Source organism: Carettochelys insculpta, chromosome 2, assembly GCF_033958435.1.
Source record: "Carettochelys insculpta isolate YL-2023 chromosome 2, ASM3395843v1, whole genome shotgun sequence".
In the NCBI taxonomy this organism is placed as follows: domain Eukaryota; kingdom Metazoa; phylum Chordata; order Testudines; family Carettochelyidae; genus Carettochelys; species Carettochelys insculpta.
The window spans coordinates 17,028,891-17,051,461 of NC_134138.1; the positions used below are offsets into that span (position 1 = coordinate 17,028,891).

Here is a 22,571-nt window from a genome sequence, read left to right on the forward strand (position 1 = left end):
TGAAACAAGAGTTAATGGGAAGATCTTGGAAGCTGTAAAATCTGATTCTAAATAACAATTTTAAGGTGATATAGCTAAGTGATAAAGAAGAAACATGGAGACTGTATTTTTGACAGTGCCATCCAAACAACCAAAGGAAAAAAGACCTAAATGAGACTCAATTTACTTAATGTAGCTTTGAAAAATCAGGATGAAGAATAAGCTAAGATCTGAAATCAATTTTCCCACCTCTTTATAAAAAACATTAAAGCCAGTCTTCAGCAGCTGCTAATGATAATAAGAACTTCAATGTGTGTTCAGGGATATAACGAATTAGAAGAGAAGAGATTATTAATTTAAGTGATGTTTCTTTATTTTGTAAGAACAGTAACAGTTTGACTTGAAAATAAATGCTAAGCAAAAAAGAAAAGTCTGGCCTCAATATGGAAACTGATTAACCTGCATGCACAGTGACTGAACTTGCTGAGCTTCAATAACTGTAAGGGAAAAAAAAAAAAAGGAAGTCAATTTCTGAAGCATGGGGGTAAAGCAGGTGGATTTTCAGTAATCTTTGCAGTAAGAAAGGGTTACATTACCAGAAGGTTATTTGTGTTACAAATTATCACAATCAAGACGAATATAAAACTGAGAAAGCTTTGAAGAAACAGGTCTCCCAGGTACATGAGTGCATATTTATCAAGGCATAAAAACTAGCTTGAAATAGCTTTCACTAGAAATCACATGACCTTATAAGAGTAGAGAAGATATAAAATTATAATCACAATATACCACAGAGTAAGTGAAAAAGGAGGAACATTATAATGCACTGTACAGTGATTACGTCCTTCATATTCTGTAATACATTAGTGAAGGAAACTGAAATTGGATCTATTCTCTCTTTATTAATCAGTCTTGCTTCAAGCACAAGTTTTCCCTTAGCCTACGAGTAACACAGTTGCTTCTGTGTAACACCCTTGTTTTCATGTTTACCTCTCCATGCTGCACAGACAGTAGAAAAAACACTTTCTGAAGCAAACTGTGAATCTATTCACAAGATTTCACACAACGTTTGTGTATAGCTGCTGTGTAGGAATTACAAGTCACAGAAGGAACATAAGGATGCATTATTGCTTTATATGGGAGATTTAATTGGGAATTCTTTATTGACTTCTACATAAATAACATTGTTAAGTCATTATACAATTAAAGGCTTTAAGAGCAGTTGTTAAAAATAAAGGATATAATATTACACACTTCAGTTCTACAGTACATAAAATAGTAGAAGAGAAAAAGAACTGCATTTTCAGTTTCCAAGGCTGATTTCATTGTTCATAAGGCACACTAGTGAATAGAACAGTCTAAGCAGTCTGTAAGAATCACAAGTCATCCCTGGAAAAGAGGAAAACAAGATATTTTTATCTATATTAGTTAACGAATAATTACTACTGACTCTCTGGAGACTATCAGGTTACAGGTAATGGAAATGCAATACATTTATATAAATATATGGAAAACTAAGCAAAAAGGAGCTAATTGCTTAAATTGAGTTATACAACAATAAAACCTGTGTTCAATAAAGGAAAAGTAATAATTATATGATTAATCAAGTATTATGTTATTCACATGCGCTTTTGATTTAACTCTAGTGATATGTAGTGATTAACCAAGATATATGAGAACATATATTCTACACAAGAGAATAAGCTTTTCTGAGTAAGTAAGTTTGTCACCCTGAAGCACAATTATCTAATACCTAAACTATCTTCCTTGGTAGCTTATTCCATTATTCCAAAGAAAGCTGGAAATGCTTAACAGAGGAAGATAAGTATGCATATAAGTATGCTAAGGTATGCTATTTTAGAAAGTGTTAAGAAAAGATTTATTCTGCAAATACTGACCCTATTGAAGCATCCAAAAATTTGGCTTTGATGCAGTTTCAATACTTTGTTTTTGACAAAAAGGATGCATAGTTAAACCACTGCAGAAACGTCAAAAAGTATGGACATAAAAGAATATTCCCTCACCAAACACTGTTAACTGCTATGACCACTATTCACAAGAGTTCTTCCTTAGGTCTGTGTAGATGTAGATAAAGTCATAAGAAGAGCCTGTTAGTGTGTAAAGATAGCAGGACCAGGCCTCAGTTTTTATTTGGTTGGTACAAAACTGCATCTAAATTAATCAGACTTTTTCTGCAACCTTAACTCTTACACTTGAACTATTAAAAGCCATTTTAGGGATGTGATTAAAATTATGTTAACATAGTAAGTAAGGGTTTGATCCAGAAAGCTGTGAACATTCAGAGAAAACATCTTCAATATATCCCACTCCATTATGCCCAGGTATTGCAGCAGCTGTTAAGAGTCAGTCTTGCTCACTGATCTGGATCTCTGCAATTATTCTACCCAAGGCAGTAGAAGTCACAGATGAACTTCGTTTAACTTTTATAGATATTATTGGACCTTTTCTACAAATCTTAAAATAAATTTTGAATTTGTTCTAGCAAATTTGGAATGTAGAAATGCTGGTTGTGTATTTGCAAATGAAGATACAGTCCAATGTTTGCTATGTTAAACAGGAGCTATGTATAAATTATTTAAAAATACAGACTATTGCACCAAATATACTACAGATCGCAAGTTAAAGGCTCAAAGTTACTCAAAGCTCCAAAAGCCATTTAATAATCAATTTGAATGGGATTAGCATCTAGAATGGCCACTGAAAATAGGAAATAAACCCCTTAAAACTAAAACATTCCTTGTCCTAGAAAGACTCAGTTTGTAAACACAGCACAGAAGTATAGCTGACGTATTTTTAACACAGTATCTGACTAACCTAATCAGAAACAGTAATTCACAGCAAATGTGCACAGAAGCAGTAGATTCACAGCCCTGAAATACCATTTTTAGGGGATCTGAATTTCCCCTTCCAATAACATTCAACATGTTCCTTGTACTGAAATGTTAATTTTGGTTCACCATGTCACCCTTTACTTATTTCTTCCTATCAAATTATTACCCACAAAGTTATTCTCTGAAAATTTATAGATATCTCGGTCTCAAATTGTCAGTATGTCTTCTCTATGAGGATTAAAGTTTTTGGGGGTGAGGGTAAGGGACACCTTAACATTGTACACATTTCTTTCTATGTTTCTCCATCAGGTACGTAACTCCCACCTAGTTAGCTGAAATTCAAAGTCAGTTCTCAACCTCAAGAACAGAAATAATTCAGCAGCTAGAAGAGCAATGGAAGAGTTCAAAATTAAGCTTTTCATGTCATACTGCCCGGAAAAAGTTACTTTTCTTTTGGTAAATTTTTAAGGTAACTTCAGAATTCAAATCAAACACTGGCCTTAGTGGTTATTTAGGAATGAACTCAGAGTGCTGCAAAGTCACTGAAAGTCTTTCCATTGATTTCAATCCGTTTTGAATTAATCCCTTAAAATTATTTTCTCTGGTACATCATTTATCAGAATGTTTAAAATATATAAACAGGTACATACCAAAGCATTGACAGACGTAGGTTTTGGTTCTCTTGCCTCCGCAAGATGTTTAGCATTTCCTGACAAGAGAAAAAAATCTGTTTACTAAATACAGAATACTTCAAAATATAAAATTAAAAAAAAACAATTGAAATTGAGCTATCATTAAAAAGACAAACTGAATCATTAAGGAAAAGTTTTTGAAAACATTTGTAAAGTTTAAGCACTGTTCTCAGTTACTAGAATTTATGGAAAAATAATGTAGTACTAACTACTAGTTATGAGGTTTTACATTTGTTTAAAAGGGAATAGTTTGTCCAAATTAAACTGACTGTGCTAAGGCTTTTTAGATTACTAAAACAAACTTTTTAAAATGAGGATTTAGGTGATCTTAAAGCCTTTCTAAAATCTAAAATGAAACTTTCTAATTTGTATCCTTCCTGTTTTATTGGTTATATTAAGATAAATTAAGTGATATTAAAATCTTATTTGATTTATTTACCTTTGCAAATGAAGACCGTTTTAAGGGTTACACATCCTCTGCCTCTGACGAAAGCGACCTCAATTAGTCAAGTCAGAAAGTCTTTAAAAGCTTTGTGTTTATTGCTTCCAGCACGGAGCGAGGTGGTCATTAAGGTACCAAAATTCTCATAAAAATTCCAAAGTTGCACTAGTGAAAAAATGCTCAACAAGATGAAAACTAGTCACATCTTTTTCAGAAAATTCATTAGCTATTTTAAACCATTTTTAACCAAGATTTTTTTTTAAAAAATGTGGCATTCAAGCAGATCCATACCATTTGGAGTCTTTAAACAGCATTTAAATCTATTGTGAGTATATAAATGTACATTTAGGTTTAAAACATTTTTTTAAAAAGTTGTACAGTGTTTAGTATGAGCCTTTTATGTTGATCACTGTTAGATGATTTTCTCCCTGTTTACTACTATTTATGAAGGTTTATTATAAAATAAACTAAAGCATAAAATTACTCTCACACACACTGATTTTCTTTCAAAAGTTTATTTAGTATCAAGCAAGAGTAAACTTTGCTTAACACTACAGAACATTTCAAGACTTGAGTTACAAAATACCACATTATTTGCATTTGTAATTTGCTTCCCTTTTTACGCATGTTTGCAAGAGAAAAAACTAGCAAAATGGTTGAAAAATAAAACTAAAAGAACTAAATTACTGGAAAACCTTTAAAATAAAAGGTTACGTGTATGTTAAAAGAATGGATTAACATATTTAGTAAACCTAGTTTTTATTTAACACTAGTTAATCAGAGGTTATTTGTTTTTGATCACCTATTTTTCAAACACAGTCTGGAAATAACAAAATTTCTTTTTACATAGCTTTCGGTCCAGGCTGTTTTTTCAACAGAATATTTAAGTTCAGTCCATCAGTTCAATATTTAAGCACTTTGATTTACTAAAAAGGGATTGTTTATAGAAAAAAAATTACTTGGAACAGTATACAGGACTGGTGGAGATTGGATATTTCACAACATCGGACAGTACAATCAGTATCTGGCATATGGCTGGTCTCTGTAGATTCCCTTTGTTGTTCTTGCAGAAGGTGCCTTGTGTCTTGAGTTGGTCCATTCTTCTTGACCTAAAGTGAAAAAAAAACAATAATAATTGCATCTTTACTATTATTCTTATGGCAGTGTTTCTTTTTAATTTTTTTAAGCTGAATTTTGTTGTTTGGTGCTTTTGCACTGACAGTTGTAGAGAATGAAATCCAATATTTAGAAAAAAAAAACTGGTAAAATTTTCCACGTTGGTCTCCCACCTGCCTCAGTTCTCACTGTCATTAGCTGGGGTGAGAATGTGTTTAATTACCTATGGATATGCAGTCTGGCCTCTAATGAGGCTGCAAAGAAGAGTGCAACTTTGGTGGCAGATTGTGATGGGGATGCTTGTGCTAACCTGACAGAGTAAGGACATGAAATTCTATGTAGGCTAACAAACAGCTAAAATCAAAAACAAAAATAAACAATGCTAAACTTTTTTGGCCACAACCAATTTAGGATTACTTTGAATGAGAAAGCTGCAAGTGAAAAGATTTATAATGCCACAATGAACACTTGTGGCTTCCCTTTTGAAAAGACAGAGTAACACAGATCATGAGATAGCAGTGGATTTCATAGAAAAACGTTCCGTGAAATGTAAGATTTAAAGAGATGATTTCTTTTGCAATCTTCAAAAAGCAAAGGAAATTGCTTGCCTTGTTTGTAACAACAAAATGAATAAATACAAACACACAGTGAACTACATTAATAATAATAATAATAATATCTATAGATATCTATATCTATATATATATATTGTGGTAGCACTCAGGACCAAATCAAAATTGGAGTTCTAATGTGTTTGGTAGAGAAACACATAGAAAGACATGGTTTGTCCCCAAAGTTTTAATTCTCTTTCTGTAAATCTCAAAATGCGATGAGTTACGCTTAATACTATGTACTAAATTTCTGATTAACAAGTTTGCCCTGACAAATAAAAAGCTATCAGTTTTAAGTAACAAAAGTTTTAATGAGAAAGTTTTACATTTTCTGCCTTAAATACTGTAATGCTAAAAAATGTTCCATCTTTTTGTGCCCTTCATTACTCAGGTTGCAAGGTTCATCCCTATCATTTTTCCCTTAATGAGATGCTCTTAGAAATCAAACTCCTACTATCAAACAATTAACTTTAACGCTAAATACAGAATGATTTAAGTTTTGCTGTCAAGAGAGACCAATTTAAAGAAATGTGAGGGGCAAAAATTGCTTGAAGTGACCTTCTCTTTTGATGTACTCATCTAATCAACAGCTTTCCCTCTAGTTACTTGCATCAATTCAAGTTGATGACATGTGGCAAACCTTTATGTTCAAAGTGTTTGTTATGACAAACAAATCTCAGCTGAGGTCATCATTGCTTCAGGGAGGAGATATTGTAAAATGAACTTCAAAAGATATACCAGGAAATGTTTTTCAGTTATGTTCTAAAAAATGTCATAACATCCATTAACCAGAGTCATGATTCACTTGCACAGTCACCAGCAATTCATGAGTTTTTGAGCTTCTTGACTGACGGAAGACTGCATTTCTCCAATCTCTAGCCAAAGGTTTAGCATTCACCCATGAAGCAAAGGTGCCTTTTAACATGGTTTATGCTTCTAATCCACAGGAGCTTTCTTTAATTAAACGTCACCACCGCATTCCTGATTTGAAATAAATTGTGTCTTTTTACTTTACTATACATTTTTGCTTTATTATCCATTATCTTGGATTCATACAAGTACTCCATTCCCCTTGTATCTATTACACTTAAAATAATTCTATAAACTTTCTATAATTATTACCTGCTTGATTTTACAGAAATAGATCTTGGGAATAAATTAATGTACCAAAAGACCATAAACTAAGTATGAAAAGAACTCTGTTCTGCCCTGATTCAGCAAACAAGTTTAGCATGTGCTTCATTCCTCCTTCTTACTTCAATGAGACTTAAGCACATGTTCAACATTAATCATGCGCTTCTCTATTCTACTACACTGAGGCCTGATGGCCCGGTTTTGCCTTACTCATACTAAATAGTATTGTAATCTGAAAAGAATCCCATTGATTTGTGAGACTACAGGAAACAAGAATAAGGAGGGATAATCTAGTCCTCAGAGCTTATCTGTAGTCTTTTATGGCAAATATAGCAAACACAAACACAAAACCCCCACACGCACAACAAATTGTCTTTGTAACAATAAATCTTCAATGTCTGTAACGTCTGTACCAGCACAGGAATCTAGGCAGGTGGACCCTGACGTGGGCTTGCAGCATTCTTTTTTGTTAAAATTGATTTTCTTTCTAACTTATTTAAAATACACTGGTAATTCTACTTGCAAAGGTACTCACCATAAGAATCGTATGTCTCCTCACTAAGTCCATGTCCATAATCATAGTAATCGGCTCCACTGTATGAAAACAAAACAAAACAAAAAAAACAAGATGATGTAAGTAAGGCATTTAGGAATGAAATATTTAAGTAGATTTCTTAAATCCTGATGGGTTACATTCACAAGGGACAGGACACCTAAAAAGTCAGTTAAGGGCCTACAGTCCAACATTTAGGTGGCAGGGACATCGAAAGAAACCATTGTTAAGCTGCCACCTGACTTTGGAGGCACCTGTTTCCGCCAGCAGGCATGTAAAATTATCTAAATCTTGGCACTGCCCAGCTGCTTAGATCCTACCTCATTTCATATGGGCAGCATCCCACAGTGGGTTCATGGTCCACATATTTTTTTTACTATCGGAGGGGTAGCCGTGTTAGTCTGGATCTGTAACAGCAACGAAGGGTCCTCTGGCACCTTATAGACTAACAGAAAAGTTTTGAGCATGAGCTTTCATGAGCACAGATTCACTTCATCAGATGCTGGTCTTGGAAATCCTTGGAAATCAGTAAAAAATATTTTTTACTGTGTATGACCTTTTGCATTATTATTGCTTGAAAAGATATTTTACTTGACATGATATCAAATGACTACTGGATGTTTGCAGGACATTAAGCAACAAATAAAAAACATCCTTTAAAATACAAAATGGGTGATTGCGCTAGTTTGGTATCCATAGAAATTCAGGATGGAGTACATGATTACCTGGACAGTAACTAAATTCCAAGCTGCTGCAATCAAAGCCTTGCCTTCACTAGGATAAAAAACTGTGTTCTTCTCTCATTTTGAGTAATACGCTAACACAAAGTAAAGTCCAAGTCAAGGCAAAGCAGTTTGTTGTTTTAATATGAGCTTGCTGGTATATGTAAACTCCAGGCTCTCCAATAATGTACACAGCAAAGAATATATATACTTCAGTTGCATTTAGCACAGAGAAAACTACAGAGCTGAGACAGCATATGAGTCTTCCGCTTCTCAGGTAATGAATTAGAGTGGTCAAATTTTAGAAAAACTTCAGGATGAGCCGGCAGACATTTCTGGAGCTGTGCCAGTGGCTCACCCCCGCACTCAGGCACCAGGCCACTGCCATGCGGCGTGCCCTCCCTGTGGAGAAACGGGTCGGCATCGCTGTCTGGAAGCTGGACACTCCAGACAGCTACCGATCCGTGGGCCGGCAGTTTGGCGTCAGCAAGGCCACCGTCGGGGCTGTCCTCATGGAGGTAAGAGGACCCATGGGGGGAGGAGGGGGAGGCAGCCCTGGCAGGGCAGGGGGGCCCGGGCAGGGCAGGGCCACGCACACGCTGCTCACCCCTCATTGGTGCTCTCCCATGTGCTTCCCCTGCAGGTCATCCACGCCATCAACGCCCTGCTCCTCCACAGGCTCATGAGGCTGGGGGACCCAGATGCCACCATCGTGGGCTTTGCCACCCTGGGCTTCCCCAGTTGCTTCGGGGCTCTGGATGGGACTCACATCCCCATCCGCGCCCCGGTGCACAGTGGAGGACGCTACATAAACCGGAAGGGCTACCACTCAGTGGTCCTCCAGGCCTTGGTGGACAGCCGGGGCTGTTTCCAGGACATTTATGTGGGCTGGCCTGGCAGCACCCATGACGCCCGGGTTTTCCGGAACTCGGGCCTGTGCCGCTGGCTGGAGGCGGGGACCTATATCCCCCAGGGGGAGATCCCTGTGGGGGACACCACCATGCCCCTCTGCGTCATCGCAGATGCGGCATACCCCCTCCGGCCCTGGCTCATGCACCCGTACACGGGCCATCTCTCTGCCAGCCAGGAGCGCTTCAACCAGCACCTGAACCACGCGCACCAGGTGGTGGAGCACTCATTTGGCCGCCTCAAAGGGCGCTGGAGATGTCTCCTCACCCGCCTGGATGCGGGCCCCACCAACATCCCCCAGATTGTGGGCGCGTGCAGCACCCTACACAATCTGGTGGAGAGCAAGGGGGAGGCCTTCTTTCAGGGCTGGGCTGTGGAGGCCGGCAGGGCCGATGTGCAGCCACCCGCTGCCCCCAGTCGACAGGTGGACCCCGAAGGGACCCAGGTCCAGGAGACCCTGCGGGCCCACTTCGATGAGGCCGCGGGGTGAATGCTGGCAGGCCCCCCACTGCCCCCCCGCCCCATCCTCCACAACACTCCCTGCCCCTACGCCCACACCATGGAGCACCCAACAGCACACCCCCGCCCACTTTTCCTGGACAAATAAAAGCAGACACTTGTTTGTGAAATCAAACTTGTTTACTTTGAACGCTGTTCTAAATAATACTAACTATATACAGGAACTTCTAACTAACAAATATGAAAAGTGTACATATTAACAAAAAAAAAACAGGGATAACAAGGAAGGGGAGAACTATTTACATGGGGGGGAAGGATCAGACTGGGCAAACGGGGGGCACAAATAAATAAATACAAACTATATACAACGCAAAGAACAAAACAGTGGGGGGAACATATACAAGGGGGGGCACGTCCTGGGCCCCACGCCCCTATAGTCCAGCACTGGGGGTGGACGGCCGGGAGCCCCGCCTCGGCCGCAGCCCTGTCCGGGGCTGGCTGGGGGCCGGGCAGACCGGCAGATATGGCCGGCGAGTGTCAGCTGGCCCCAGGTCTCCCTCGGCGGCGGGTGGCGGGGTGACGGCGGCCGGCGTGGCGACGAAAGGAGCAGCGGGTGGCACGGCGGGTGGAGCAGTCAGAGCGGGCGCAGCGGCGGCCAGCGTGGCATGGGGGGCCAGGTAGTCCACTATGCGGTTAAAGGTCTCCATGTAGGTCCCCCATGCCTCTTGGCGCCAGGCCAGCGCCCGCTCCTGGAGGTGGAGGTGGCGTTGCTCCACCCGCAGGTGCTGCTCCGCGACCTCCACCTGCCAGCGGTGGAGGGCCAGCAGCTGGGGGTCCATCGCCGTCGGGTGGTGGTGCTGGGTCCGCCATCTTGCCCGCCGTGGGGCCGGTCAGTCCTCCGCCGAGGGGCTGCCCTAGTGCGATGGCCCCGGAGGGGATTCCGGGACCACTGATGCCTCGTCGGCACTCTCCGGTCCTTCCAATGGTGCAGCTGCGGAACACAGGAGGCGGGGAGGAAGAGTGGAGACAGGCATTAGTGTGGGCCCCGAGCCGTGGCCCTTGTCCCCCCACCCCTGTGCTGCAGGTTCCCCATCCCTGTCCCCGGGAGATGCTGCTGTGATGGGGTTCAAGGGTCCCCCTGCACTGCACCCCATCCCCCGGCGGGAGTGACTCTCACTTCACTCAGCAGGGTCTGACAGGAGAGGTTTCTTAGGCAACAGATGCCCAGTTTCTCCCAGAAGTGACAGTACAGCAGTCAGAGACAGTCCTTACAACCCGTCCTGGGGAGAAGACCCCAAGGGGTGCCCCTCTGGGGTGTAGCTTTTCCCCTCCTCAGGCTGGCTGCCTTCCAGCTCTCCCTTCCCCTAGCCTCTAACTGCGGCCCCCGATTCAAACCCAGCTTGGCTCCTCCCTCCTCTTTGTTCAGGGCAGAGGTGTCACCTGCCAGTTGTAGCCCCAGGATCATCCTTAGCCACTGGGAGCTATTCAGCTTGTTGCTCATATCTAGCCTGAGTCTCTCATTTGCACTCCCCCCACTCCATCACATGCTGCTGCTGGGTGTCCCACCCCCTCCTCCTGGGGGACCCTAGAGGTTCCGCTCCCCCCTGCCCCGGGGATGGGGCATAGCACTGTCATGCTGGGGGGGTGGGGCAGGGGCTGATGCACTCCTGTCAGGGACATGCCACTGCTGTCCTTGGGACCATGGTCATATGGGCATGTGGAGGGCCTTGGCCATATCTATTACCCCCGCCCCTCAACCCCGGGGGTGTGCAACGGGGGGGTACATACCTGACGGTCCACTCCCACGGTCGGGGGACACCCGGGGGGCAGACGCCCGGCTGCTGCTCCTCGATGGCAGGAGGAGGATCTGGAGGCCGGTGTCGGTGGAGGAGGAGTCCCCCTCCTCCTCCTGCTCCGGTGCCCCGGGGGTGGGCTCCTGGGGGCGGCACCCGGGGTGCGGGGCTTGCCTCCGGGGCGGACTCCAGCTCCGGGGCCTGCTGGGGCTCCTCAGCCGAGGTGTCAAGCATAGTCGGAGGGGAGGAGGTGTGCCGGGGGCCCAGGATGTCCCTGAGCTCCCTGTAAAAAGGGCAAGTGACGGGGGCGGCCCCAGATTGGCCGGCCGCATCCCGGGTCCGGGCGTAACCCTGCCGCAGCTCCTTCACTTTACTCCGGACATGGTCCGGAGTGCGGACAGGGTGACCCTGGGCGGCCAGGCTCTCGGCCAGCCGAGTGAACGCATCCGCGTTCCGCCTCTTGCTCCCCATTACCTGGAGCACCTCCTCCTCGCTCCAGAGCCCCAGCAGGTCCCGAAGCTCGGCCTCCGTCCAGGAGGGGCCCTGCTGCCGCTTCCCGGCCTGGCTCCTGCCCTGGGAACCCTGGCTCCCCTTTGGGGGGGGTTCCCTGAGGGTGCTGGGGGGGCTGCAGGGAGGCCATCAGGTCGGTTGGGGGTGTGGGTGGCTGAAGAAGAGCGTGCAGGCGAGCCGCGTGTTATTGCTGCTGCGTGCACGCTCTCTCAGCTTCCTGCACAGAAAGGGAGGGGGTGGGGACCTTTAAGGGGCCGCTCCACGCGGCCACCATTGAGCTGAGGGGCTGGAGAGAGCGTCTCTCAACCCCTCAGCTGATGGCCGCCATGGAAGACCCCGCAATTTCGAAGTTGCGGGACGCACAACAACTACACGGTCCCTACTTCGACGTTGAACGTTGAAGTAGGTCGCTATTCCCATCCCCTCATCGTGTTAGCGGCTTCAACGTCTCGCCGCCTAACGTCGATGTTAACATCGAAATAGCACCCAACACGTGTAGCCGTGACGAGCGCTATTTCGAAGTTAGTGCCGCTACTTCGAAGTAGCGTGCACGTGTAGACATGGCTTATAAGTGCTAAAATTCTCATCTGTGGATTGTCAGCCCATGCAAAATAGACCTGCATAGTAAGGACAAAATTTTGAATCATACAAAGTAGCATAAGTTTATCCTGCAACAGTTCAGTGATAAAACAAACAATCTTAGTTTTGAAAATAAAGAACTTTAAATTGACATTCTCTATCATTTCACCAGTATTGGATTATTTATTGTTAGGTTGCCATCAAGTCTAGAAGTCTACAGCAGCTGAGCCCCATCCTTGTGCCTGTCAACCCTGTCAGAATTACTTCTGCAGTATTTCATTTCACAGACCTAAAATATTTATTAAACAAAAAAAATGACACATTTTACAACATGTAAGTCGAAAAACCAATAACACTGGAAGGGAGAAAAGCACTTATTTGCATTAGAAGTACATCAAAATTCATCTTTATTACCTGACAGACTGTTCAGCGTTAATAATCAGGTCTAATAATAGTGTAAAGTGTTTAATGCTCCCTCTTTTCCCTGCACTCTTACACACTTTGGGTCTATAACAAAGTAATGCTGCTAAACCCTTGCACTTCTGACTTCTGTCTGAATTTGTTAGTCTATTAAACAAACACAATATTCTACACAATAGGGCAACGGAATGTTTGTAGCAAGTGTTACTGGTTGTAGGGAGGACTGGGGGAAAGTAAAAAAAAAAAAAGCCTACTTATGTCTTCTGATAGTTAGAGCTCTATAAAATTGTTTTATATTTTATAATTTTTCCATTTTATTTTTTGGGAATTTTGTGTGATTTTTATTTTATCCTCAGAACTGCACAACTGCTTTCCACCTGCCCTCATTGTAATAACTAAGTATACAAATTTACACACACTGTTTGCATCTACACTACAAAAATAACTTGTAAGTCGAGAGTCTGCACACACCCTACTTCGAAGTTAACTCTGAAGTAGGCACTATCCCATTCCCGGGAATGGAGTAAGGACTTTGCAGTTGGGCTACCTACTTCAAAGTAAGGGAAAATGTGTGTAGACTCTCTGGTGGCTATTTCGAAGTAGTGCCTAACTTCGAAGTTAACTTCAAAGTTAGTTTGTAGTGTAGACACACCCATTGGATGAGTTTATGGGGAAATGTAAGGGAAGGACAGATGCAAATGCTTGCTGGCTGAAGCACTAGAAAAGGAGCAGGAAGGAGTGTTGCAAGGATGACACTCCCAGTGCCTCACAGAGAGAGAGGTTATTCACCTCTGCAGTAAATAGAGCTCTTCGAGATGGTGCTGCATCTTTGGTGTGTCAGCTACGCTGCTCCCACAGGTTGAAGATCTTTGTACAGCAATGCCCCTCAGCTGGCTGTCCACATGCACAGAGCACAGGCACGAGATGCCTGTGACAGCAATTGCACAGGCAGCCAGTCATTTCTGTTCTGATCCGGATGTCAAGGTAGAAATCTGAAGCAGGGGGAAAAGGGTGGAGCATGCAAGAGGACAACCGTTTTGAAGAACTCCAGTTACTGCAGAGGTGAGTAACCTCTCCTTCTTCTTCAAGGGTCCCTGGGGGTGTTCCACCTTAGGTGACTACGGAGCAGTGTCGTTGTTAGAAAATGGGTCCTTCAGATGATGGGTATTGGCTGTTGATAGTACTGATTAGCTGAATATAGTCTCAGAGTCAGAGTACGTTTATATGGCACAGTGGTGTGTGATTGTTTGAGCAGAGGCCCATGTGCCTGCTTCACAAATGTCCTCAGAGGATATGCCTCACACACAGGCTGTAGATGCCGCCATCGCACATGTGGAATGTACCCGAATACCTAGTGGGGATTCCCTATGAGCATTAAAATAGGCAAGTTTTATGCCACTGGAAATTCTTTTTAGAGTCTCTGGAGATGGACATGCCACAGGATCTACTGGCAGTGGAAATGAGTAACTGTGTTGTTCTCCAGAAGGAATGAGTGCTTTGTAAGCAAAAGGCCAGTGCTAGGTGGATATCAAGGGTGTGCATATTCTGTCCCTATTACATGTGCGGTTTGGGGAAGAACACAGGTAAGTACACAGGTTTGTTGCAACGAAACGAGGTAAGTACTTTGGGAAGGAATTTAGGGTGGGTTTGTAGGACCACCTGGTCCTTACAAAAGATTGTGTATGGTGATTTGGACATAAACGTGATGATTCCTTCTACCCTCCATGCCAAGGTTATTGTAATGAGGAAGGCTACTTTCATGGAGAAATACAGTAAAGAGGAGGTGTCCAAGGGTTCAAATGGTTTCTCTGTTAGGGCTCTGAGAACCAGGATAAGGTCCTATTGGTTCTTTGATTGGTGGGTACATGTTGTAGAGCTCCTTCAGGAACCATTTTATGGAGGGGTGAGTAAACACTGAGTAGTCTTGCACAGGTGGGTGGAAAGCCAATATGGTGGCTAGGTGGACCCTAGTAGTGCTTACTGATAAGCTTGTTTGTTGCAGGTGTAATAAGTAGGTAAGTATATATGCAATCCCTGCTTGCATAGGGTCACATGGTTGTGTGTGACACTAGACTACAAAATGCAACCATTTTTGTGAATATGACTTTCTTGTTGCAAGTCCCTGCTGCTTTTGAGGAACAAATGGACCTGGGGAGGACAACTGAGCTCTAATTCTGTTAGCCAACTGGGACCATGTGTGGAGGTAAAGGTGGTCAACAGCTGGGTGACAGATGGACCTGTTCTATTGGTTCAAGAGCATCAGCACTGGAGGGTGGTGCAGAGGATGCATGGAAAGGAGAATCAGCCTGGAGAACTACGTTCATCTGGGCCATCTGTGTGCTATAAGTATGACCCGAACTCCACCCTACTTTATCTTGGCCACAACCCTATAGATGAGAGGGATCGGTGAGAATGCATATGCTAAAAGTGCATTCCATGTGATCTCGAATGAATCCCCCAGTGAACTGTGGTCTAATCCATGTCTGGAGCAAAACTGGGGGCAAAGTGTTTTGGGAGCTGTGGCAAACAGATCTACATTTGGCAATCCCCAATGTGCAGAAGACGTGGCGGATAATGGACCTGTTGATTGCCTACTAACGAGGGAAACTGAGACTGAGATTGTCCTCCAGGATGCTGTTCTTGCCTGGTATATAGGCCACCACAATAAGTATTTTTCAGGGGATACACCACTCCCAGAGTCACACTGCTTCCTGGCAGAGTTGTTTTGAGCATATTCTGCCCTGTTTGTTTATGTAGTGCATAGTTATTGTGTTGTCCGTGAGTATGCAGACTGTGGTGTTTGAGATCTACACAGAGAACTGCATGCATGCATATTGGACTGCCCTCATTTCTAAGAGACAAATGAGTGTTTGTTGTCTGTCCGGAGACCCTGTACCCAGGACCCCCTGTCTGTTGAGGTGAGCTCCCCAACTCAACTGGGAGGTGCCTGTTGTTACTGCAACAGTTGGAGGGGGCCTATGAAGTGTGACTCCTATGCATACATTGTGAGGCTGCGTCCGCCATGACAGGGAGTTCCTGATCTTTACTGAAATGGTCAATGTTTTGTTCAGTGCGTGTATGTTTGGTCTGAACACCACAATGAGCCAGGCTTTCTAGGCCTCATATGGAGCATGGTGTTACTGCTGCTGCCGCCATGTGGCCCAGCAGGTGTAGCCATTGCCTGGCTGTGACTGTAGGACAGAGTTGCAGTTTGTGAACAAAGTCCTGTATTATCTGAAGCCTGTGTTGAGGAAGCAAGGCTTAGCTGTCTGACAGTCCAAGAGTGACCCAGTGAATTCCAATCTGGGCTTTGGTACAAGAGGGCACATTTGAAGGGTTCTAGACCAAGACTGGATAACATTGTTTCTTGCTCGTTCAGAGTTGAGGTTTAGGCCCTAATTAAGCAGTCTTCAAAATATGGGAAAATAGTTTCTCCCTTTGTTCTCAGATGTGCAGTGACGACTGCCAGGACTTTTGACAAGACCCTTGGTGCTGTGCATAGGCCAAAGGGGAGCACACTGTATTGACAGTGTTTATTTTCTATGACAAATCTGAGGTATCTCCTGTGTGATGGGTGAAAAGTTATATGAAAATATGCATGCTGGAAGTCGAGAGTGGACAGCCAGTACTCTTTTCGTAAAGTGAGGATAATCGTGGTGAAGTACGTGCCAGTTCAGGTTCCTCAGGTTGAATATAGATCTCCATTTCCCTGATTTCTTCTCTGTAAGGAAATATTGGAAGTAGTATCCCCTCCCTCCGTGCTTAGCAGGTACCTCTTCTATGGCCCTCAGCCATAGAAGGCGATGTACCTCTTGTAGTAGCACAGTCTTGTAAGAAGGGTCCCTGAAGGAGGACAGGGATGGGAAATGGGGTTGGAGTTTGTACGATTTCTAAGATCCAGTGGTTGTTTGTGATGGCTTGCCAAGCAGGGGAGAATGATGATAGCCTTCAGTTGAAGATGATATACGGCTCTCTGTGGGGCCCACAATTTAAAGGGGTTGTCTGACTCCTGACCAAAACTTCAAAATGACTGGCAGGTTGGAGCCTGCTGTGTCAGAAACTGGCTTGATGTCTGTCTCCTTCTAGGCTGTTTTTGGCATCATCTATTGTCATATTGTCTATTGTTAAATGGTGGTTTATATTTTTAATTACATTGTTTGTTGTTGTTGAGATTTACAGTGGCTGTTTGAATGTCCAGGGTGTAAAAGTGATCCTCAGCTCTCTGAAGGCGTGCAACATCTTGTTGGTGCTTCCCAAGAAGAGATGGGACATCTCGAAAGGAAGGTCTTCAATAGTACCTTGGCCCTCCTTGGGGAATGAGAAGAGCTGCAGCCAGAACACCTGCCTCATGACTAATGACATTACTAGAGACCTGACTGCAGCGTCCGCTGCATCTGGGGCAGACTGTAATGCCATTCTTGCAATTAAGGAGCTCTCAGCTGTAAGGGCTTTATATTGGTCTATTTTATTGATTGGAATGGTCTCAATAAAGGAGTTAAACTGATCAAATATGTGAGGTATGTAATTTGCTAGTAATGCCATGTAGTTCGCAAAGCGAAACTGGAGTCTGGCTGAGGAGTATAATTTCTTCCCCATTGTATCCAGCCTTTGTCGCTGGGGCTGACACTGGTATTATATTGTCTGCCCTCTGGTTCACAGCATTCACTATTAAAGAATTCAAGGATGGATGAGAGAAGAGGAACTCTGAGCCTTCTGAAGCTACGTATTATTTGCATTGCAGTCTCTTTGATGTTGGTGTGACAGAAAATGGGGTGTTCCAGAGGATTTTAGTGGGATCCAATAGTTCTTCATTGACAGGTACTGCCAGGCTATTCTGTGTGCCATGCTGATTTCTCAGCACTGCAACCTGCCAGTATTAAGGCAGTAAGTGCAGGAACTGGTGTTCATTTTTCAGTTACCAGCTTTTTCTGAGCTCATGTAACGGTTGGCTGGTCAAAGAGCCTAACTATTTTGGCAATGGCGGGGTGGGCCCCCTCCTTCCATTGCCTTTCTGGCAAGGACAACAAGGGCCACCCCCTTGGCTGTGGAGAAGGCGGCAGTGTGGTGTTTGGAGGTGGTCTTGCATGCACTCGAGGAGACTGACGCCGACGAGGCATGGGACCTTTTCTTCCCTCCAGGGGACTTCCCCTTCTGTGGGAGAGGCTGGTGTCTGAATGCCACCCATGGGTCCCAGTAGGACCAGCCAGGTGGCAGAGGTGGAGCCCATCACTGCTGTCACTGTGGTGTACATAAAGGCTTAGAGTGCTTCTTTGCACTTTTCTGGGGCGGTCTGTCATCCTCAGAATCTGAAAACCCTATGAGGTCTGCAGCTGGAGTGTGAGATTCAGAGAGCTTTGGACTGTGCAGAGAGCTCTGGTGCTGAACTAGCAAATAAGTCGTCTGAGGCAGTGTTTGGGATGAATGGAAGCGAGAGCATTGGTTGTGGGACCCTTTGCATCACCAGTACAGGAGGGAGAGTAGTCGGTACAGGCAGTATGGTGCTTTTGCTGCAATGTCCCTGTGCTGGTTTCTCAGTGTTGCCACCTACCTGTATTGAGGCAGTAAGCACAGTAGCCAGCATGAGCTTTTCAGTTGCCAGCTTCTTCTGCGCTGACGTAACAGCTGCCTTGTCAAAGAGCCTAAATGTTCTGGCAGAGGAGGGGTGAGCCCTCTCTTTTCATTGCCCTTGTGCAAGGACACCAAGGCTGTCCCCACAGCTGTGGGGAGCGCGGCAGTGTGGTGTTTGGAGGCGGTCTTGCACTCACTCAGGGAGACAGATCCTGACGAGGCATGGGACCTTTTCTTGCCTCTGGGGACTTCCTCTTTTTTGAGGGACTCAAGTGGAGCAAAGTCCTTTCTGAACTGTCAGCTCCTCACAGAATACATCTGGATGGGGGAGTTCATATGGTTCATTGGTGTTAGAGCCTGCTCCATTAACCAGACCTGGAGCTACCGTTCTCGTGTTCTGCGGAACCGTTTACAGAGCCCTTTACAATGAAGGCAGCTCTTAGATTTATGTTGCTGACCCAGGCACTGTGTACACAATGAATGGCTGTCAGAGACAGGGATTGAGAGGCCACAACCAAAACACCTCTTAAAGCCCTGACAGGCTGGCATGAGTGGGTGGCTGCCATTCACAGCAGAGCAGTTGAGTGTCTTGAAACTCCTTGGGGAAAGAGCTGCCTCAGCAGCTTTCCCCGTAGTGTTTTTTCTTTATTTTTTTTTCTTCTTGTTCCTTTTTTGTAAATGTTCTTCCAATGATTGTTTAGGTGTTATTTCCCTATTACTAATTTCTTTTTCTGAATTGCTAATTTCTTTTTCTGAAGTGGCTGACAGAGAGAGAAGGTATCTGTGACCAGAGGCAGTGGTGATCAGCAAAGAACTGAGGTGACAGGCTGCCCGCGCATGTACAGTAGCTGTCACAGACATTTCGTGCCTGTGCTCTGCACGCGCAGGCAGCTGGCTAAGAGACTCTGCTACACAAAAATCTTTGACCCTGGGAGTACTGGGGCTGACACACCTAAAGTGGAGCACCCATCAGGACCCTTGAAGAAGAAACCCACATTTCTTTGTCCTCGTCCTGAGAAATGTCCTAACCAGGCTGGGCCAGAGACAGAGCCACACTATTTTACCACCTCCACTGGCTCTGGCTATGTCTCCAAATACCACCTGGGAAGTGAGACTTTGCAAACCCCACCCAAGTGTCCTTTTCGTATCCCACTTATTTTTTTTCTTTCATAACCTTCCAATTTTATTATGTATAAGAGGAGTCTGGCTCAGCTAGAGAAGCCTAGATATCTTTCAATACTGACCAGAGAAAAGCAGCGAAATGCACTGCCTAGGGACTGAACAAATTCACAGCCATACAAAACATCTCACAGACAGTAAAATCTGACGTCTTCCTATGAAATCTTGCCTTCTGTGTGCTTTTGCCCTATGCTACAGAGATTTCTCAGGGGAGACCAGCAAATTGACCTCAAATTGGAGGTTCTGACCCAAAAGAAAGTTACAGGGAGATCACATCATTATTTTAGAAAGAACAGGGTATTGCCATCCTTACTTTTGCACTCACTTCAGAAGGCAGTGCCCCTCTAGAAGCAGTGCAGAGGTAAGGATGACAATACCATGCACATGTTGCTTCCATAAACTTGATCATGGAGCTCCATTAGCAGATGACAACATGGTTGCTTGCTCTTTCTCCAGCAGCCTTTCTTACCATTTTCAGTGCTTTCACTGAAGCAAACGAGTATCTTGTCCTCACACTGAACATCAGAGAGACCAAAGTGCTCCACCAACCCCTGCTGATGGGACAATCTAATGTACCTTCTATTGAAGTCCACGGAGAACTACTGGAAAATGCAGAGCAGTACCCATACCTTGGAAGTCATCTTTCTGCTAAAGTCAACATTTATGCAGAAACGCTGCATCATCTGAGCCCTGCAAACTCTACTTTTCCCTGCCGGAGACAAAGGGCCTTCGAGAATGGGGACATATATCCCCAAGACAAAACTCATTGTATACCATGCAGTTGTTCTTCCAATGCTACGATACTCATGTGAAACCTGGACAACACGTAAGTGTCATTTGAAGGCCACTGAACAATATCATCAATGCTGCCGCAGGAGAATCCTAAATATCTCTTGGAAGCATAGACGCATGAACTCTGAGAATGTCCTGGAAGAGTCAAACATGACCAGACTTGAAGCCATTATTACATATGAACAACTTTGTAGGACTGGTCACATGGTTTGGATGTCTGATCAGTTTCTCCCAAAACAGATTCCGTTTTCTGAGTTGGAGGAAGGTCAGCGGAGTATTAGGGGCCAATGGAAGCAATATAAGAACATGCTAAAAGCATACATGAAAAAGTGCGGCATCAATGTTGACACTTGGGAGAACCTTGCCCCAGACTGTCCCCAGGGGAGAATGGTAATCTGTGAGGTGATGGCGCAATATGGGAAGTCCTACCACAGTGCAGATGAGGAGAGGTGGAGAAGAAGAAAAGAGTGTCAAAAACTGCCCCGTATCGCTCCAACAGCTACCAACACTTGCCTCTTCTGTGATAAGATCTGTGATTCCAGAATCAGACTGATCAGCCATCAACAGACATACAAATAGGAGGGTGACATGAAGATGTCCTACTCATCAAGTGACCATCAAAATGAAGAAAGACTGCTGTTTTCAAAGTTGTGTGGCCAAAGAGTGGTGGCTGCGGGCTAACAGCCCAACTCTGCAAGACAGCAGTAAGAGTGGCAGTATCATACTGTACCAGACTTCTGTTCTGCTGCTGGCAGTAGCCCTGACTTCAGAGCTGGATTCCCGACCAGCAGCTACCACTCTCCAGCTGCACAGCTCTGAAGGCAGTGCTGCTGCCAGTGGCTGCACACAAATAAGGGTAGCAATACTCCAACTCCCATACAGTAATCCTGTGACCCTCATGCAGTTCCTTTTTGAGTCAAGACCCCCCATATTTACAACAATGTGAAATTTCATATTTAAATATCTGAAATCATTAAATCATGAAATCACCATTTTAAAAATGCTACGACTGTGAAATTGACTAAAATGGATCATGAATTTAGCAAAGCCCTTGCAATGCCCTAAACAGCCCAGCACTGACATAAGTTTGCCAGGTCTCAATAGGGTGAAAAATACCATGTGCTGTGCCTGTGTTTCTCCTGCAGTGAGGCTGGAAGTGAGTCAACACCAGAGACTGAAGCTGCAGTTTCTATCTTTGCTGTTCTGTTCTTTTCCTTCTTGTGAGTGTTTATTTGCTTTGTCTTCTAGAAAACATAATTGGACTTTAAACATCAACTATGATAGCTACAGCCCATCTCAACTATCTTTTTCTAATTTCCCTTGAAATTACAGTTATTATTATTTTTATACCACCTAAATGATTATCATATGGGACAGTGTGGGGGAAAGGATTCTTTGTAAGAACGCTTCCAGCAAAAGGGAAATGGAACATGTGATGTTGTTAGAACAAAATGTACTTAATAGTTTATATGTTAAATATTTAACTGTTTCTCTTTCTTTTCTATATGTTTCATAAAAAGGTTGTGTTTACAAAGATTCTATGCATGCTGAAGGCTCTGCATACAAAACCCCAAATGTTAACATTGTTTAATGTTGGAAATAGCTTGAATCCTTGGTCTCCTTTATAACATCTATGTTACTATCACACCTTCCCTCAGCAAACCTGACTCAACCCCCACACAACCTCTGCCTGAAGCCCAGGACCTCTTGTCTCAATACCCAACCCACAACCCCACTCCTCAGCTGTGGTGCCAGTGCCAAGGCAGACTCCTCATTCTATCCCATTCCATAGAAGGAAGGGAAAACAGCAGTGCTGCACCTTCCTTGATGGGCATGCTCAGAGGAGGTTGAGTACCTGCTCTTCCTAGCTCCCTCACTATACCGGTACCCTCATGTCAGTGTCTGTCTCTCTCCTGTGCTCTTCATGCTGCTGTCAAATCCTCCTGCCAGACCCACCCCTTCTGTATGCACATTATGCAAGCTCCATGAATACATCTGGTCCATAGGGGACCTGCCTTAGTACACTCTGTATGATGAAAGTGATCCTATTTGTTCACTATTTGCACTTGTGAGTGCTGTCAATGGCTAATGTATACACAATGAGAGAAAAAATCTTCATTTTCATATACATATTTTTAGGTAGTTTTTAGTTTTATTTCTGGCTAGGGTATATTTGTGAAAAATATGGGGACTCTATCACAACAGAGTCTAGGCAGTGCTTGGATTCCAAAGCTAACACCTCATCTTGCCTTGGAATTATT

General features: G+C 44.0%; 1 protein-coding gene across 2 annotated transcripts in view; it reads right to left on the minus strand.

The window, feature by feature from the left end:
- Positions 1 to 786: 786 nt before the first annotated feature.
- KHDRBS3 (KH RNA binding domain containing, signal transduction associated 3) overlaps positions 787 to 22,571 on the minus strand; it is a 232,450-nt gene continuing 210,665 nt past the window's right edge. Inside the window, exons 8-11 of one of the 2 annotated variants that reach the window (XR_012644135.1) lie at positions 7,362 to 7,420; positions 4,925 to 5,074; positions 3,482 to 3,540; positions 787 to 1,368 (exon numbers count right to left, since the gene is read on the minus strand). Coding sequence is in view for 1 of the 2 variants with exons in the window: in XM_074985605.1 (XP_074841706.1) it covers positions 4,983 to 5,074; positions 7,362 to 7,420 (151 nt within the window). In the remaining variant the exon portion in view is untranslated. Of the gene's footprint in view, positions 1,369 to 3,481; positions 3,541 to 4,317; positions 5,075 to 7,361; positions 7,421 to 22,571 lie in introns of those variants that run through there. The other variant, XM_074985605.1, reaches the window with a different exon arrangement.